Source organism: Odontesthes bonariensis, chromosome 12 (genome assembly GCF_027942865.1).
Source record: "Odontesthes bonariensis isolate fOdoBon6 chromosome 12, fOdoBon6.hap1, whole genome shotgun sequence".
In the NCBI taxonomy this organism is placed as follows: domain Eukaryota; kingdom Metazoa; phylum Chordata; class Actinopteri; order Atheriniformes; family Atherinopsidae; genus Odontesthes; species Odontesthes bonariensis.
Window position 1 is genome coordinate 21,665,181 of NC_134517.1, and position 18,083 is coordinate 21,683,263.

An 18,083-nucleotide genomic window follows, 5' to 3' on the forward strand; every position below is an offset into this window, starting at 1 on the left:
CAGCAGTTGCTAGGTGATTACTCAACTCCAGTCACTGAGCACACAGGAGAGCATGCTCAATCTCTCCCCCCTCCCTTTGTCTAACGCAAGCTAGTCTGCACACGCAACAAGGGCAAGCTGCTCATTTTGCAGCATGACCATCCTCACAGAGCAAGTGCTCAAGCATATTGAGGTCTGTCCCAACTGATGTGAAGACCAGCGACTGAGAACATAAAAACATGTTTTTAAAAATGTCTAAATCTTCAGGGAGACATTTGATAAGTTATTAAGGCATGTTTTACAACACAAAAACATGTCAAATTAGCAGTGTTCTTTAACAAAGTCCCGCAAATCCTATCAGGATATGTGGTGACTACAACTAAAAGTTAGCGCAACTTTAACCTGAAATCAGCTTCAGAGTCTGATGAGTTGGACTTTTGGATGACATGGTGTAAAAAAAGCAAAAGTCTGTGAGAACATGGTATCCTCTTTGCTTATAGTTTGTCACATGTGTGAAACATCCATGGTGGAGGCTTTATGTTATGTCTGAAAAATCACACACTGAAACACTGGACACTGAAGTAATTAGCCACTCTGAATACGCAGACGTACTGCAATAATAGTATCAAAGACGGCCAAGACTCAATTTTGTTCTTGTTACCTCTCTCATAAATACATTCACACTCTCATTTTTGTTTTTTCAGTTTTACACCCGTGCAACTTCATTCCCATATATACATATAAAAAATAAATATATATGTATATATATATTTTTTAAAGCAACTTGTGCATTTTTCTTACATATATTTTTAAATGACAAATCCATGAATACAATTTGCTTTCACGCACAGAAATCTAAAGTATACATTTAAGACTGTGACTCGTGTTTGTATACAAGAGAGAAAATGCATTGTGCTTCATTACTTTGGTTGCGGCCAGCTCTGCATTCCGTGTTTTTCCCGAGTCAAGATTTCACATGAAATTCACATTGTCAGTATACGAAAGAGTTCTAATGTAAAGACGTGCGAGTAAGGGATGCATAATACATGAAAGTATACAAGCGTGAGGAGAAATACATACAAGTGGACTGAGCAAAATACTGTATGTTTGTGACTGAAAGAATACCAGAAGGATTTTTGTTGAGCTCTACGCTGATGCAGTCCCCCGTAGAAGGCAAGCATGTAAACTAAGTAAAGCACAATACTCAAATGGAGCACTGTAAAATAGTTCTGCATTTTCCGTTCAGTATGAGGCCATGATAAGGTGGAAAAAATGTGTCGGTCTCCGGGTTTATTTAAGTCCGATCTTAAATAAGTTGAGCTAAAGCTAAAAAAAACACAGTTGTGTACTTTGGAATGAATGAACGATACAATGATTAACTTTAATTCTATATTCTGGCCTGTTTTTTTGGTTTTTTTTAAAGGTATGGCATAAAATATGTATAATAACACACAGCTACTGTAAGGTAGTGTGTCAAACCTGAGTTGTGGATAGCTGTTTTTATAACTGACCTGGAAATGTAGTCAAGAAAAAAATCCTAATAAGTTCTGTAAATCTATATTCAGATAAAATTCTAAATCTCAGTCCTAATCCACTGCACCAACAATCTAACCCTTAAAATGTGCAGATTGTATCATAGAGTTCATATTTTTCTCAAGGACTGAGAGCAGATGGCGCCTAATCGTTGACCTTGTTTTTGTAAGAGATACAAGACAGCTGTAGTGAACTCCCTCAGGAACTAAGAAACCATTCATATGATCATGTAGCAACATTGTTTGAAGTAAAATGTGTTTTTATTGTTGTTAAATGTGCATATCAATTATGCTTAAGCCAGTGACTGATTAAATATTGTATTTGCATCAGCTGTTTGAGATTTTGCATTTTTTATGGTTGCTGCTTGTGGATTTAAACATGTTGCCTCACATTGTGAGTCTGATGACTGACAAAGGTTCCCAAATTAAAACATTCCTCTTAAACAAAAGTACCACCAGTGTGGATGGAAATCTTTCTTTTTAAATCAAGAACATGTATAAAATGAATGATTCTTTGCCAACACTTCAAAACTTTATTCTGAGCAGGTGTCAAGTACAGATGGTAAAATTATGCAAAACACAAGGTAATCGCTCATAAAATGTTTATGAGGTAACCTTCATTTGTCAGTATAAGCAAATATAAAAAGCTTCCGACTCTTTGTCACTCCCAGCTGACAGAACACGAAATGCCTCAGCTTTGAACTAAATTCTTAAATGAAACATCATCCCCTGATTTGAATGTTATATGGTTTTTTTAAATTTGATTCAGTAGCAGCCGGTGATGAACAGACACCAAATAAATGTTTTATTTGTGTGCTGGCTTCTCAAGACAATCGAGAAAACATCTTTCTAGTTTTCTATTCAGGAGAATATCAAGTTTGACGTTGAAATTTGAAACTGCTCTTTCACTGACTTGTATTTATTGAGCTTCTAGGTGATGCATTTTAAGTTGACTGATCATCTGAGATCTTGAAGTCCGGTTTGAGTCAGATTAACACAATAATTGATTGTTTGTTGTTGTTGTTGTTGTTGGTTTGTAGTGTCATGTATGGTCTGTATTAGAGCTAAATAAGGCAGCTCAAATTACCAGTCGGATCCATCCTTTGGACAATATGAATGAAGTAACCATGTTCAATCCACAGAATCACATGGCTTGCGTGGCTAGAAATGATAATGACTTCTATGGGGCTTGTTTTGTTAAACATATTCAGTTCAGATTTAGGACTTTAATGTAACACCTTTCTTAGCAGTAAAAATAAAGGGAATAGTATGTTTTTCATGCAATCTACCTGCTCTCCCTTCCCATGTATCCACTGTGCAATCACCATCAGGAGATATACTTGGCCTCGTTTTTCCAACCTCCTCCACACCCTGTCCTAAAGTACTAGAGGGCATGTTGCATCGCTGCCACTTCTTGTTCATCAGCCTTCTCCACTGGCTGCCCACCATGCAGCTTCTATAGGCTGGTTATAGAGACGCACCAATCTCACTCAGCGCCCAACAGACACGCCCCAAGCATACAAACAACATGTTACCGAATAAAAACACGAGGACTTCATAAGCCTGTATAAGTGTTCTTTTGTAATCTGCATCGCTTTTCATGCAGAAAAACAAAGCTTCACGTCAAGGCCACAAGCAAGCTGATGCGTCTGCAAAAGAGCCACCTTTTGAGCCTTTCGAACACACATTTCTATTGTGTTATTTCAATCCCAGCGGCCATCGGAAGCAGGAAACAAAGTAAAGAGTGAGTTGATGATCAGGTCATCAAAGCAGCGGTCACCATCCCCCCTTTATGCTGAGCTTGGCTGATGTCTGCTCTGTTAAACAAACAAGCACACGGCTGCCTGTTCCAGGCAACTGAATCCAGCTTCTGTCACGTGCCAAGCGGCATGAAAGTCGTACTAATTGTAGTAGTCAGCGACATGTGGAAATGAATAACAAAAGTCTGCACGAGTGACACAAATGGTCCACTCGGGCATGACGTGACTTCGATACGTAACCGCAGTTACATGCATGAAATACGGATGAAATAAATAAGTGCTCCTGCTGGTCCTTAGGCTTTATGTGCAGCACACACATATCTTTACTATAAATCATCTTATTTACTCAACATTTACATAAAGACTTTAGAGGAACGATCACACTTGTGGGCCATCATGGCAATGCTGTTCTCACACTGGCACACTTTTCAGAGCTTCAGCTTCAACTTGGTACCTGATTTGTTTCACTTTGCATTTATTCTTTGCTGTTGCTCCCATATCAGCCGGCATCAAGCTGTATTCCTGGACTGTAAGCAGCAAGAATACTGACCTCACGCAGCTTAGCAATTTTCATGCACCACAAAACACGGATCAGTTTAAATCAAGCCTGAGTGCAGCGGGCGAATTTTATGTGATAAAGCAGGAGACAAGCAGGCCAGTCAGAGGTACTCTGCTTCCACAGACAACAGAAGGGGCAGAAACAGTCTGGAGTTTGACACCAAAAGCAAAAAAAAAACACCCTGCACAGGCAGACAGGGCGAACTGGCTGTATAAACTGGAACATGCTAAAGGTCAGCGAAATCTATCAATGTGGCGGTTATTTGAATTTTGAATTTATAGCCCTAAAGACACAGTAAATCTGGCTAATCCAACAATAGTAGATACATCTATGGGTGCCGATGCAATAAATCAGGCTTATACTGAGGGTAAATATGTAATTTGAATTACAGTGTTTTCCAAAACACTGGTATGCTGTTTCTAGTTTAAATTAAAAAACCTATTACAGGAGTTTAAACCATGTAGCTAATTAAAAATTGTACAAAAAACTGATGAAATGGAGGACTTGTCTTTTGGTGTGATGTGAAAATTTTTAATTTTTCTCGGGGAAAGTAGATTGCATCCTTCAAGCCAAAGAGGAACGGAATCATCTGGCTGGTTATCAGCACAGTTCAAAAGCCAGCACTCATTATAGTGAGGGGGTGTATTAGCGCAGATGGCATGGGTAACTTGCATATCTGCGGAGTCACCATCAGTGCTGAAAAATACACTGCCTGGCCAAAGGCGGCACATAGGCACATAGATAAAAGTCTGGAGGAGTGAAGACTCTCATGCCAGACTGGGTCAACCTACATCTAACAAAGAGAACCACGCAAAATTAGAAAGCACGTATGGAATGTAAATGTAACAAATAAGAACCTTGAACCTGAATTTGAAACAAAAGAGTCTGCTTCTTCATTCAGACATTGCGTACAAAAAATACAATTTAAAAACAAGAAAGGAAAAAAAAGCATCTTGAAAGTCACATCAGTCTGCCCTTACAACACAAAACCAAGTCGAGCACCGTCTAAGGACAAGAGAGCACAATCTGGTCCCCACAGTCAGGAGCTGTACAATCTTGTTTGAGACCAACCTTACTGACGAGGTCGCCGCAGGGCAGAGGTGAAATGTTTTTACAGCAGTCTTTCTATGTGATCCTGGATAACGTGTACACACTCCCAGAGCAAAGTGTCCTGTCTCGATATTGCCAGCAAGCACTCTGTCACAGACACACAGCCAATAATCTAACTCTCTGATGCCCTGTGGTCCCAAAGGAAATGGGCTGTGTCTCTCAGGAAACCAGCCCAGTAAACCAAGCTGCACTGAGAGGCAGAGCTGGGAGCCTAGAGGACTTCTACACAGCATGGCATCTATCAGCCAACAGGAGCAGGGCTTTCACTGATGAGTGATGCAGCATGACCCGCGTGCACCCGTTTGAGTTGTTCAAAACAATGCTTTTTCTCTTTGGCAGTTTGCAACAAAAGTTGAGAAAATTAAACATGATGTTATCAAGTCAGAGTCATTTAATGTTACTGCATGTGAAAATCCAGCCTGTTTTAAGTTTATACTGGACGACTCTGCTGAAATAAGGCACATTACTTGTCAACTGTCAACACACAGTGCCAGAGAGTATGTTTCTCCCCTGTGCTACACTTCCACCTAGTGGCCAAAACTTCTAAACCTCCAACACACCAATACAACCATAAATACTTCATCTTGTGAAAAAAAAAAGAAAAAGCCCACCTATCGTCTATTCCTAGGCTCTTATCCTTGACCTCGCTGAAAATGTCATGGGGTGAAGGAAAGATGGTAGACAACGCTGCACTGAGAATTTTACCATCATTTCACTGAGCTATGTTATCACTGAGCAATTGCAATCTTATCACATTGTTACGTGAACATGCTGTCATATAGATCATATTAGAGATAATATAGAATTTTACTTTATTCTCAAAGTTCATAACTGAAAAAGGAACATTTTTAACAAGTTAAATATAGGGCTGTCACAGGCTACTCATCCTCCTGTTATCATATTCATCCACATGTTCGGCACGACGTGATGAAAATAATTGAGCTTTGCTATAAAACTTGCGGCCATAAGAATGGAATCATCTCCTTTCTCTCATAAAGGATTGGCATGGTGTAAGGAAGCGCTGGAACTCCTTTCTGTAGCATGTAGATTATTCAAACCGCTCTCATCTTGGCTTCTCCTCCCATATGGGTCATATCTGGGTCATTTCATTCAGGCAGGAAGGTTCCTAAGCAAAACAGACTTTTGGACCGAAACCACAAACTTGGGAGCAGAAGGTTACAGTTTAATAACAAGACAGCTCTAGTCATTCCAGGGGCCTGACATTCTAAATGAATTCATAATCAACCCTCACTATTCCACAAGTCTATACAACACCCACACTTTGGCTTGGAGTCTGCTCTTTTTTTCTCAGTTTTCACATTCAGTGTTTCACATGCAGTATGAGCAGGCATGGACAAGTGGCTCTTCTCTGGCTTTAAGCAGCCACCTCAGTTGGTCAGAAATTAACCCATTATGACCCAATCCTTTGTCTGAAACAAAATAATCAAGCACTGAAGCCTAAAGGTTTTCAGTAAAACTTCAAAGAATTCCACTAAAACATGTGATTTCTCAGCCTCTGAGGAGACCAGAAACATTAAAACACATACCATTTTATTGCAAATGATTAACTTTGCCGTCAAGTTTATCAGTAGTTTTTAAATAATTGCTCTGGTGTATTGAAAATGTCAATGGGACATGAGCTTTGCATAAGGGCTTGAAAGGTGAACGCACACATCAGTTGCACCAGATCCGAATGGGTTAAAGAATAAATTCAAAGCACTGCATGCAGTATATTAGCCACCCACGAGGCTGTGAAGATCTATTTTAAATCTGCAACTGTTGACTTTAACCACATAAAAACAACAGCCATCTTTTACTTTTGAGTATATGCAAACAGTGATATTTCACCTGTTTCTGTTTCTACAATGAAGGATTTCAGCATTTTATAACATTCTAAAAAAGCATTTGAAAGAAAATACCCAGATGCCACATTCATTTTGCAGCATTTTCACCCATTTGCCCTGGGTTCATATCTGAGATTCATAACTGTAATGAAGCCAGAGAATTTCTGTAGGCTGATACTGATACACATGGAGCAGAACTCACCTCCCACAGAGACCTGAACTCCCTCTGTTCAATGCGTAGGAGCTCGCTGAATTCCCGAGTGACAATGGTAGCATGTCTGGGGGTGTTATCCAGGATCGACTCCCCGAACGCCGTGCCAGTCCCCAGCGTGCATATAGTAACAGCATCCTGCAAGAGAAGTACACATGGCGCTCTACACTGCGTCCTGCTGCAGGATAAAACATCAGTGGGACGACAAGAATCTTAAATGTAAATGTGATCCCCAGCCTCCATTTGAAGAAAAAAGGTTTTTCGTGAACAGAACTTGAGGAGTTAGAGGCAATACCCTGAGCACATGAGAAAAAAGAAAAGATGGATCAAATATAATCTGCAAAGAAATGCCTTCAGTCAGCACCCAGACCATTCTCAGCAACAATCTATGGATTAAAAATCTTTACAGCCTTCACCCCAAACGAGTTGAAACAAATATAGCTTTACTGGTAGAAAAAACTCAAATATTCCCAGAAAGACTCCAAAACAATGCAGATGTCACAAAAGAAGTAGCACATCGAATTAGTTCATTAAGATAGACAGTACAATGCTGGAAACAAGAGGAGAGCGTGCCACCTTTTAACAGTGTCATCCCCATCTTTCAGAGCAAGCAACAGAGGGTAAGTATTTAAAGATAAGCTTATTCACTTTGTTAAATGTATATATAGAAAAGAAACATTTGGAAAACCTAAGTGAAAACATTTCCATTTTGAGTTTTGAGTTTGAATGTTGTAAAATCAGTACGTAGATGCAGCAGATCCAAAAGCACAGCTTCACGTGTTTACTACAAAATATTTCTCGGTCCAACTTTTCTATGAAAGGAGCAAAATCCACAAAACTTTCACCACTTTGACCAACTCCCGGTTATTTCAAGAACAACCATGTGCCAATGTCTACTTTCAAATTGTGTCTCTGTAAATTAAACATGTGCCTTTTGTTATCTTTACCAGCTTATTTTCATCAGGATGTAGTTGCATTTGATGGCAGTTTATTTACTTTTTCTGTCTAGATCAAATAAACCACTGGATGAAAAGGAAAAAAACGCTGTTGTTGCAGTTTCAAATGATGCTCGGGGGATCGTTTTAGCGGCACCTGATAACTTGATGTCTCCGACACTTTCACATCCAGTGAACCAGAGAGCACAGCGTACCAGCTGGTGCCAATGTCTCCTTGGCGATACACTGAAAACAAAAGCACCATTTAAAGCAATTACAAAGTAAGAAAAACATCTTTTTTTTTCTTTTATTCTCTTTAATAAAACAATTTTTGCCCACAGATACATGTGTTCAACTTACAGGTGATGCCTTTCTCCAAGCACTCATAGAATCCACACAAGCAGATTTGCTGCAGCAAACTGGGGTGAAATCTCTCAAAGGCCTTCACATTTTTCAGACGAGCCAGGATTATGTCAACGTCCTCACTCGAGCGCTCTGCTGGTCTGGAAAAGTACATTTTAAAACTCCACACAGTGTAGACTAAGTTAAAATTAGACATGAGCTACCTGAACAGGATACAGAGCCTGTGTCATTCAAAGCGGCATAACTGCAGTTTGGCCTTATTTCTAAAAATCTGAAGCTCTGCAGAGGAAATCTATCACAGAACACATTCATTTTCACACAGTACCACTCTTTACTTTTATGTTAAGCCCTTTGTGTCAGAGCTTGTACAATATCACGTATTAGATGACCAAAAAATGAAATGCCGTACAAAATGTGAAGAAAAACGGGATGCAATGATTTGCAGATTATTTAACCCTATTGTCTGAAAATGGCAAAAAGACAATAACATATTTTGAACTTCAGAATCTTTATTGTTTATCTTTTTGACTTGATACTGGTACGATCAAATTCAAAATAAGCATATACTACATAACAAACAAATCACTTTTTAGTGAGAAAAGGAAATGACGTTAGAGCTTTCAGCGTTCCATAAAATCTTCCATAAGCTCTGTTCATTCTGAGGAAAGCTCTTCCTCAGAATGCTTTCTGCACAGGAAGAACTTGGAGTATCACTCCAAACAGGTTGAGCTGGAATAATCAGTAAAAAAGTCTAATTGTATCTAGGACTGGGCGAGTTAACTCGTTATTATCTCGTTAACTCGTTAATTATTTAACGCCGACAAATATTTTATCGTGCATTAGCGCAGGTTTTATTATTTATTTTATTATTGTAAAAGTCTGCTGCTCACAGGCTTTTACTTTGTAAATGTCTGTTGCTGTCTGCTGTGGAACCAGAAAAAAAAGTAATCGGCGGATCCACCAAACATGGAGAAGGGTACGGAACTTTTACTCGGCCATTTTCATTTTAAAGTTCTTCCAGACGGCGGAGTCGACAGAACCAAAGTCATCTGTAAACTCTGCCAAGTTGAATTGTCTTATCACCGTAGTAGTTCCAGTCTAAAATATCACTTAAAGGCAAAACACAGAACTGATAGCAGCAAATCATTCAACGAAACAGACAGTGGAGCGAGGCTTCTACGTAAAACTACATAAAAATGCTGATGTTAAAAGTGTGTTTGCACAACAAATGTAATGGCATTTTCATTCATATGGCAGCACATTTAAAATAAAACTAAATGCTAAAAGCTATACACTACTTTTGAATTCATTTTTGGATTTTGCGTACAAATGCGATTAATCGTGATTAATCAGGGAAATGATGTGATTAATTAGATTAAAAATTTGAATCGTTGCCCAGCCCTAATTTTATCACAACTTATTTAGCCCAGCAGTCTTGTCGCTGTTAAATACAGTTCCCCTATTTCTTAGTGTGGTCTACAGCTGCATTGGTGCATATGGGTTACACAGCAGAGATGAGAAAGAGCCTACTTTAAGAGTCACACGAAGCCCAGGAGCGAGACGTATTTTCATTCAAATTGTAAACACTGACACCGTTTTGCTCAACAATTAATTAGACGTCAATTCGGTGTATACAGTGGATCATCCAAAAGGAGACCACTGATACATTCAGATAATTGCTTAGAGTATTAAGTGAGCTCACAGTTGTGGTTCAGCCACTTTTTATTTGTCTGAACTAAAAAAGTGTCAGTGACATCAAATGCAGCAGAAGTGTATTTAATCCCTACATGATAGCTGCTCTTTTTTATGCATGGCACAGCCTCACATTTGAATCCAGAGCCATTTGAAATGTAGCTTACAGCACCTGTGAGTCAACGTCCATCATTTGAGAAGTAAACCCAAACAGCATCAATAATTCAAAAAAGAAAAGCAAGCTTTTGCTTCCGGCTTAATGTTGCCCTAAAAAAATACATTTGTACTGTACCTATTGTAGAAGTGTTTTTACTGTACAACAATGGCTCTTCAGAGTGTATTCTTTATAAAATGCTCTTAATCACACCCACAGTCACATCAAATGTGGAAGAACCCCCTTTTCTTCTCTCAGATTATCTCTCCCCCTATTATTTCAGCACTCTACACTTTATATCACACTCTGCAAAGTGTAACATTCACAGCGGTGTGTGGGAAGTTCAGAGCCGGAGTGTTTTTGGAAACCAACCAAGTCCAAAAAAGAGCAAAACTGAAAAAGATTTCCAACTGAAAGTCAGAAAGTCCAAATGAGGATAGGATTTTCATCCTATGTCTGCTTGTTTTACTGTGTCACTGCAAACAGTGATACACCTTATGACCATTTCATCTCATTTCCAGCGCACTCACAGCATGAGACGTAACAAATCTAATAATGAGTGACAGCTCTGTGTTAAAGTATGAGGATGTCAGCTTATCCAAATGGCACTCTTGTTTCTAATGTTCCCTCATCTCTTCAATTCAGTCCAAAAATTCTGCAAAGTTGTCACATCCAGACTGGGCTCGTGCGGAAACATACACGCTCATGATCCACTGCACTGCACTGTCAGATTAGCCCCAAAGTAACAGCATGAAGACACCGTTTGCTAGGAAAAAGTGAGTCATAGAAGAACCAATTGATTTAAGAGGCGCAGGTGGCTTCTACAGCCAACCGAGGGATATTGCTGTGTAAACACATCTGGCACACTGCATCACTTTGCTGTTTATAGCTGCTGTACTTTGGTCCTTGTTTTTGTGATACAACCCCCCCCCCCCCCATTTTCTCTCTCGACTCCCTGGGCATCCAAGTGACCCATTTTTCACCTGATGGGTCTTGCAAATCTGCCTGTTTGACGCATGAACCGGTGTTTTCATCTACCAAACTCTTGTCCTTCTATCAGAAATCTTGACGAAATAAACATCTTGCTCTCAAAGGTTTCCACAAAAACCCCGCTTTAATGTGCGTGGCACAGCATTGCAGTTCAGTGCTGCGACGGATAGAGATGAAAGATGTGGGGTTTGCAGTATATTGTCAAATTCTATGTTTTTCAGTTGTTTCACGGTTTCCTCCTCTGACAGGTGTGTGCATTCAGTACATTCAACTGCGATCTGGAGCAGAATTTAGATATAAGTTAACAGACAACAAACCCTAACAATGAGAGGCAAGTGATTAATCTTGATTAATCTTGTACAACTTTTGCAAACCTAAACTATTAAGTTTGAAAGTTTGTGGAATAGGATAAAGCTGAGTAAGGTGTGGAGGTGGGACACATGAAAGGTTTTGCTGCTTCAAACTGCGTCAGGAGTGCATGAAGCTCATATTGTTGGTTTGCTTCATTCAGATAGTTCCCTGGCTTTTTGGTTTGTCTAGCTACAGCTGCAGCAAGTGTATAAATAGCAGGACTAGTGAGAAATGACATGTAATACTTATACAAAAAGTAATAATCAGACCAAATCACACTTAAATGTGCACTTTAGATATAATTATTTACATTATGAATGACTACTAGATGACATTTAGGTAATGTCTTTAAAATATAGGAAAAAATTTTTCATTTTTTTTTTTTCAGATTTATTCAGTGACATGAATTGGAATTCATGTCACTGTTACACTCATGAAAAGCTCAGACGAAGGTGAAGTGAAGGGTATATGTTGGTATATTTTTTATATTATATTCAGTAATGTGCCGTAAGCTTGTTTGATTGTTTCAGGGGGGCATTACTCTGACATTCAGTAGTTAAAAGTAAGTGCTGGTCAGGTTTAGACATGACCTGTAGGCAGTAACTTGATGCTCTTACGCCTCAAAATCAAGCAGCAGAGGTTAAGTGGCAATGTGCAAATGCTAATGGATTATTGAGTAAACATAATGATGGTGTGAGACTTTTACAAGGCTGTTCATTGCTTGCTGGACAGACCTCTTTAAAACATCAGATCTGAAATTAGGAGAACATTCACTTCTCCAGGCTCCACTGCACCGCTGACTGCAGGTTTTCTTGGACAGGTGCCCCACTTTTTCAAAGGTGTTCCATTAAATATAGTCTATAAAATAATGAGGAAGTGCTCCTGCATTCCTCCATGTTGACTTTGATTTAAGAAACTCTTGAAACAAAAACAGCATCCTGCATGCTTCGGAATACACCCAGCGGGTGTTTTGTCAGGTTAATGGGATGTGTCCAACTGTACATGCTGAATTGTGTACTTTATTTTTGCACTTTGAAATGCACACGTGTGGCTGAGTCCCTTTTTAAATCCAGAAGCATTCAGATGAGATTGCTTTCTCTTTTAATTCACTGGGTGAGTCTGTGTTTTCCATTACAAAACTTACCATGTGATTTGCATACTGTAAAGAAACACTTTTCAATATTCTCTCTAATTCCGCCTGCCTTGGAATCGCCACCTGTACTGTTTGGGCTTTGTTTAAACGTGAAGCCAACAGCAGGTCAAAGGCACCGTGAGCACGTGACATAAGCGGTAACCTTGGAGCTCCCAAGGATGCACTAATTCAGGCTCCGGTGCACTTAGTTCCGCCGTGAAATGAAAACTACAGCAGCCCATGCAGCCTGTGTTCTAATGCAGCTGTTGAAACACAACGCCCAAGCTCTCTGGAGCGGGGAACGAAAATAGCAGAAATATCAAATCGCTCCTTAAGTTGGCCAATAAAACAAGTTGATGGCATTGCATTAATGATAATAATAATCTAATAATAATAATAATGGATTACCTCTTATCCAGACAAATAATCCACGCAGCAGATTCCGACGAGCGTGAAGAAGTGTGCGCTGCCACCATGGTGCGATCCTGCTGATGCTCCTGCTGTTGCTGCAGAGGAGGAGGAAGAGGAGAGGAGTGGAGGGCTGGACCAACAACACCGTTTCATCTGCCTCCTCTCACTCGCCGCTGACAGTCTTTATTGTGTTTGCTCACCTCAGATCGTAACGAGCAAACGCGGGGCCAACTAAAGGCGGCTTGTTTGTTGCGAGCAGTTTGGGGAGGATGCGTCACACTTACCGGTAACACTTGTCAACGGACCAGAGATTACTCTGACTTTCGAGTTAAAACATAGAGGTAGCTATTTTGTCTGCATTGGCAGTTTTTCGACATATTGAGTGAAACGGGTGTAGCTTCAAACACAGTGGGTCAAATGCAAATGATCCCGTCTCCATGAAGGTTATTGCGTTTGGTTTACCCTCCATCTGTTTCAGAAAAGTGTTTTCATGAACTTCTCGTAGTTTTCAGACGTGCTCGTGCTCCAATGCTGTTACTGAAACCTTTTTACTTTAAACCAGTACAACTCAACAAACCTTCATGTGATTTATTTTAGTGGTGGTGAATTACACTGTATAAGTTTCAGATACATTCAAATACATTCGGGTTTTTTTTTTTTTTTTTTTTACAGAATATGGTTGATAAAGGTGTACAATAATCTTCTTTGGTACTTGAATTGAAACCTTGACTGATTTGACTGAGGGTCACAAGTTGACAACAAGGAGGACAGCACCCAAAGGTTACGTGAAAGAGTTCCCATTCATCCGACCATGGAACAGAGTTCCATTTTGTATCAGTTCATTTAGAATAAGCTTTGGCACAGAAAACATGCTGGTTTTCTTGAATTTGTTCACACGTGGCTTTTGCTTTCGTGATAGAGCTTTAACCTCCCTATGTGGGTGGCACAGTGAACAGTGTTCACAGGATGTGATTTCTGGAAGTGTTCCTGCTGCTGTCCATGACAGAATCGTGTCTGTTTTTAATGCAGAGCTGTCCGAGGGGCCCCAAGATCAAGGGCATCTTGTACTGATTTTTGACCGAGCTCCGTCTGCGCACAGATGTCTCCAGATTCTCTGAATCTTTTGATTATATTATGTTCTGTGGATAATTTACACTGTGGAACATTAGTCTGAAGTTACTCCACAATTTGTCGACAGTTTTTTGTTGATTCGCTTAACTTCTGTCCGTCTTCACTTCTGAGAGACTCTGCCTATATGGTTCACTTTTCCTACTTTTCCAGCTCCCTCCCAACTGTGCTGAGATGTGCTGCTGCCATCTCATTCAAGATGAGTATTTGAGATCTTTTTTTTTTCAAAAATAGCCGTGTCCCACCCTCAGAATTTGACATTTTTTTCTATGTTTTATTATAAATAAGATATTGGCTTATGAGATTAGCAAATTATTCCATTCTGTTTTTAACATTTTACACAATCTCCCAACCCTTTTGGGCTTGGGATTGTAAGTCCCAGGCTGGAAATGAACAAAAACTGGTGCGAAATCAAGAGATAGAGGAAGAAGTCGTGTCCAGAAGTGATGGATGACTGATACAGTGGCCACGAGGCAACTGGAAGTTGTCAGCAGCAGGAATATGGAAGAGACACACGAGGCTTAAATAAATTGACCACTCAGCACAACGAGTGACCTCTACTGCAATGTATTAGCATAGAAAGAGGAGAAAGAGGACATGGCAGTGACTTCATGACAGCTCATCTAAAACATACACAGTTTACAGGGACTCAAGCAAATAATTCACACTAGCTGCAAACACTAACAGCTGTAAATGGCTGAAATAACTGAACTGCATGTTGGGAATAAGACTGCCTATAAAGTGGAAATATGTTCCTTAATGGCCATGAAAAAAATGGTGCTTTGTAAGAAGAGGCCACATGATTAAAAGGTGGTTGGTTTCTCTTGGTTACCTTGACAACAAACTGCGACAGAGACAGAAATTCTTTGGAGCACCAATGCCTTCTGTGCTGGAAACATCGTCGTTACTTTTTCATCACTTGATCCCTGATGCCTTGTACTGATACCCGAGTTTTGAAGTTGGTATTGAAGATTTTTATCTAATTTTCCACATTTATATACAGTACAGAGCATCAAAAATGCAGCCACACTGAAAAAAACATTGTCTTTGTTATATGTGAAGAATATGTTGTCAGTAACACTTAAGATGATCAAATCCAAGTAAAACTGGGCCTTTTATTAAAGCTACAAATTCTTTATCTTTTGACGCTGATGTTTAAAATCCAATTCTCTTCTCTGTAGCAAGATGGCAGCATTGTCTTTGTTGATGTTAAGAATACTAGAATATCGGTGCATGAAGTTGTTTCACTGCTCCAGCAGCAGAGAGGAAAAACAAAGAGTATTCTGCTGTGTTTTCTGTTGAAAAGAGGTTTGGAACTTCAGGTTTGGTCCTCAGTCTCACTCTGTCCTATAAGATCACAATTTTGCCCAGTTGACCTTAAACTGATTTTGTCATCGCCCGTCTCTTTTCTTCATTTACACTTTCCATCACAGTTCTGCTCTCTTTTGACGGAGTAAATACTGGAACTGAGTTCAAGCTAGGACATGCACAACACCAAACACGCATTCTTGTAATGCTGCAGAGCGTCAAATCTGAGCGACACAGACCTCCACACAACAATGTGTGAACGCGTCAACATGCTCTACAGCAGTTTGTTTGTTTGTTGCGCACTAAACATTTACTGGTATTTTATGCCACCCGTCCATACACCAAACAATGGATCTCAGTCTTCTGTCAAAGATGCAGAAAAAACTGCACATAACTGAATGTATTCTGCATATATAGTGCTTAAATATCAACAATATTGGGTAATATTTTCTGCTAGCTGCATGTAAATCAGCTATATGTTACTGAAAAGCATATCTGAGTGATGAAGACAGACATCAGGTGTAGAGATAATGTTGTTCCTATGGTAGTGGCCAGTTGGACGAAGTGTCAGACGTTGTCTCAAAGGTTCCACTGAATACCCTGAGCGGATTGTCTGCTCCTTTTTTTTCTTCCATTTTTTCTTTTCCTGTTCATTCTATGTTGTTTGACATGTTTCTATAGGGACCACTTGGCTGTGATGTTTCCCCAGGCTCCGGGCCTGAATTGCTTTTTAGACCTGCAGTTGCTAGGAGATGCTCCTGCAAGCCCGAAATGGTAAACACACGGACACATGCAACCCTAATGCATGTGCACACGCAGCATAATTTCAAAATGCTGGCGAGCATGTGGAGAGGCTGCTGGTATGTGGAACTGTTGTGCACTTGTGCCTTTAAATGACACAATATGTTTGGGGTCAAGCTTGGGTTCATTTGTTTTTTGGTCACTATTGTCAGATGATCATTTTGAGATTAAATTTAGCTTTGCAAACACAGTTCTTTCGTAAAAGGAAAATATGTTTAAAGCAGGGTGCTTCGTGATTGATGCCATTCGGAGTTTTGATGTTCTCATGGTGGCCAAATGTCAGTTGATTTACATAAAACAAATACGCGCAGAGTGCCTTTGAAAGCGACATTGTACAGTAACAAACAAGAGCTCACCCGAACTCTGCATGTGAGAGGGTATTAGAAGCTACATTAGACTTCACATATCAGATAACCACGTCTCAGATGGAATGTGAGGGCAGATAACTCCAGAGGAAATGCCTGAGGACTGGGACTTTTCCAGAGACGTCTCATTGAACACTTTAAGACACCATTTTAAAAATGCTGGCCTAAACAAGCCCAAAATACAATAATGTTCTCTTAAAAAGCTCTGAGGAGATTCTGATGAGCAAGACTCAAGTAACACTGTCAGGTGTTTTTTTTTTTTTTGGTGCTGGGCATTCAATATTTCATGTTTTGTCCAATTAAAATTGTAAATGGGATTACTCCTTAGGCTACTTAAAAAGATGACAATGCTGACGAAAAGTGACTTGTATTCAGATCACCATCTGTTCAAGGATCTGGCGGCAGTCTGGTTTCTGTTAATCAATATTTACCATCCTTATTGCATATTGATACATGAAGTCTTTTGAAAATGTCTACATGGTCATAAATCCCAATTGCATTCTAAATCTATGAAGATGTCCCCTGATAAATTTGCTTTTAAAACTTGGGATTCAGAAGCAATCAAGGTTCACCTTATTTTTGATTTTTTTTATGGTTGATGAATGATTTCAAAAACACTTTTCCGGTTGATAACCATACAAGCAGGCATGAAAATGTATCTTCTCCCACTTGATGCCCTGTCTGTTTCCTAGGTCAGTTTGACTGGATGATATTTTTGCAATGTAGGTTCTCAGCCACTGAGGAAATCAGACTATGCCGTCGCTCAGTTTCTTTGTGGCGGACCTTAAAGTATTTATTTCCTGCATTAAACCAGCTTGCTTAAGCAGTAATACAGTAGATGTCAAATATGCAGAGCACGAGCTGACTCACGGCGCATTGCAAGTCGTCTTTGGAAACTTAATTGTAATGTAAAAAGTAAAAACTTCAGCGTGGAATCACTTTGACGGATCATTTCTGCGTGGTGAATTAGAAATGTAAAAAATGTCCCAATTCACTAATGGCGGCCAGAGCCACGATATAAAGGAGGTAGAATCTCTGCTGGTGACCTGTTTTTATTGAGGTCACACCGTATGTACTCTCAGTAGGTAAATTGACTTGCTTTTTGTTATTCTGTAACTACAGTCACTATAATCATGCATTTGTGACATTAGAGTTCAGACTGGTTTTGGAGTAACGTTAATAAGTGGGAGTTTAGTTAATGTGCACCTGTCTTCCCGTATGATTGTTTCCTGTTCAATGTTTTTGGTATATCAAAAAGGCCATTTGACTTGTCTTTGTGCATAGGTGTTAAAAAACCTGTCTTGCAGTTGGTTGCACCTTTCTAGCAGCTGGGACTCTTTCGTCTGTTCAAAGCAAAAGGCCTTTTTCAGACATTCTGATTTGTCATGTGTAAAAAACGGGATCGAACTTAAAACATTAGCAACTACACTACCTTATGAAGATGTCCCAGTCAGCTAT

General features: G+C 39.6%; 1 protein-coding gene across 2 annotated transcripts in view; it reads right to left on the bottom strand.

Moving 5' to 3' along the window:
* rapgef4a (Rap guanine nucleotide exchange factor 4a) overlaps positions 1–13,199 on the bottom strand; it is a 39,522-nt gene extending 26,323 nt beyond the window's left edge. The window contains exons 1-4 of one of the 2 annotated variants that reach the window (XM_075479659.1): positions 13,021–13,199; positions 8,291–8,433; positions 8,088–8,176; positions 6,987–7,133 (exon numbers count right to left, since the gene is read on the bottom strand). In XM_075479659.1, coding sequence (XP_075335774.1) covers positions 6,987–7,133; positions 8,088–8,176; positions 8,291–8,433; positions 13,021–13,088 — 447 coding nt within the window. In that variant the 5' untranslated portion in view covers positions 13,089–13,199. The remainder of the gene's footprint in view (positions 1–6,986; positions 7,134–8,087; positions 8,177–8,290; positions 8,434–13,020) is intronic. The other variant, XM_075479660.1, reaches the window with a different exon arrangement.
* Positions 13,200–18,083: the final 4,884 nt, after the last annotated feature.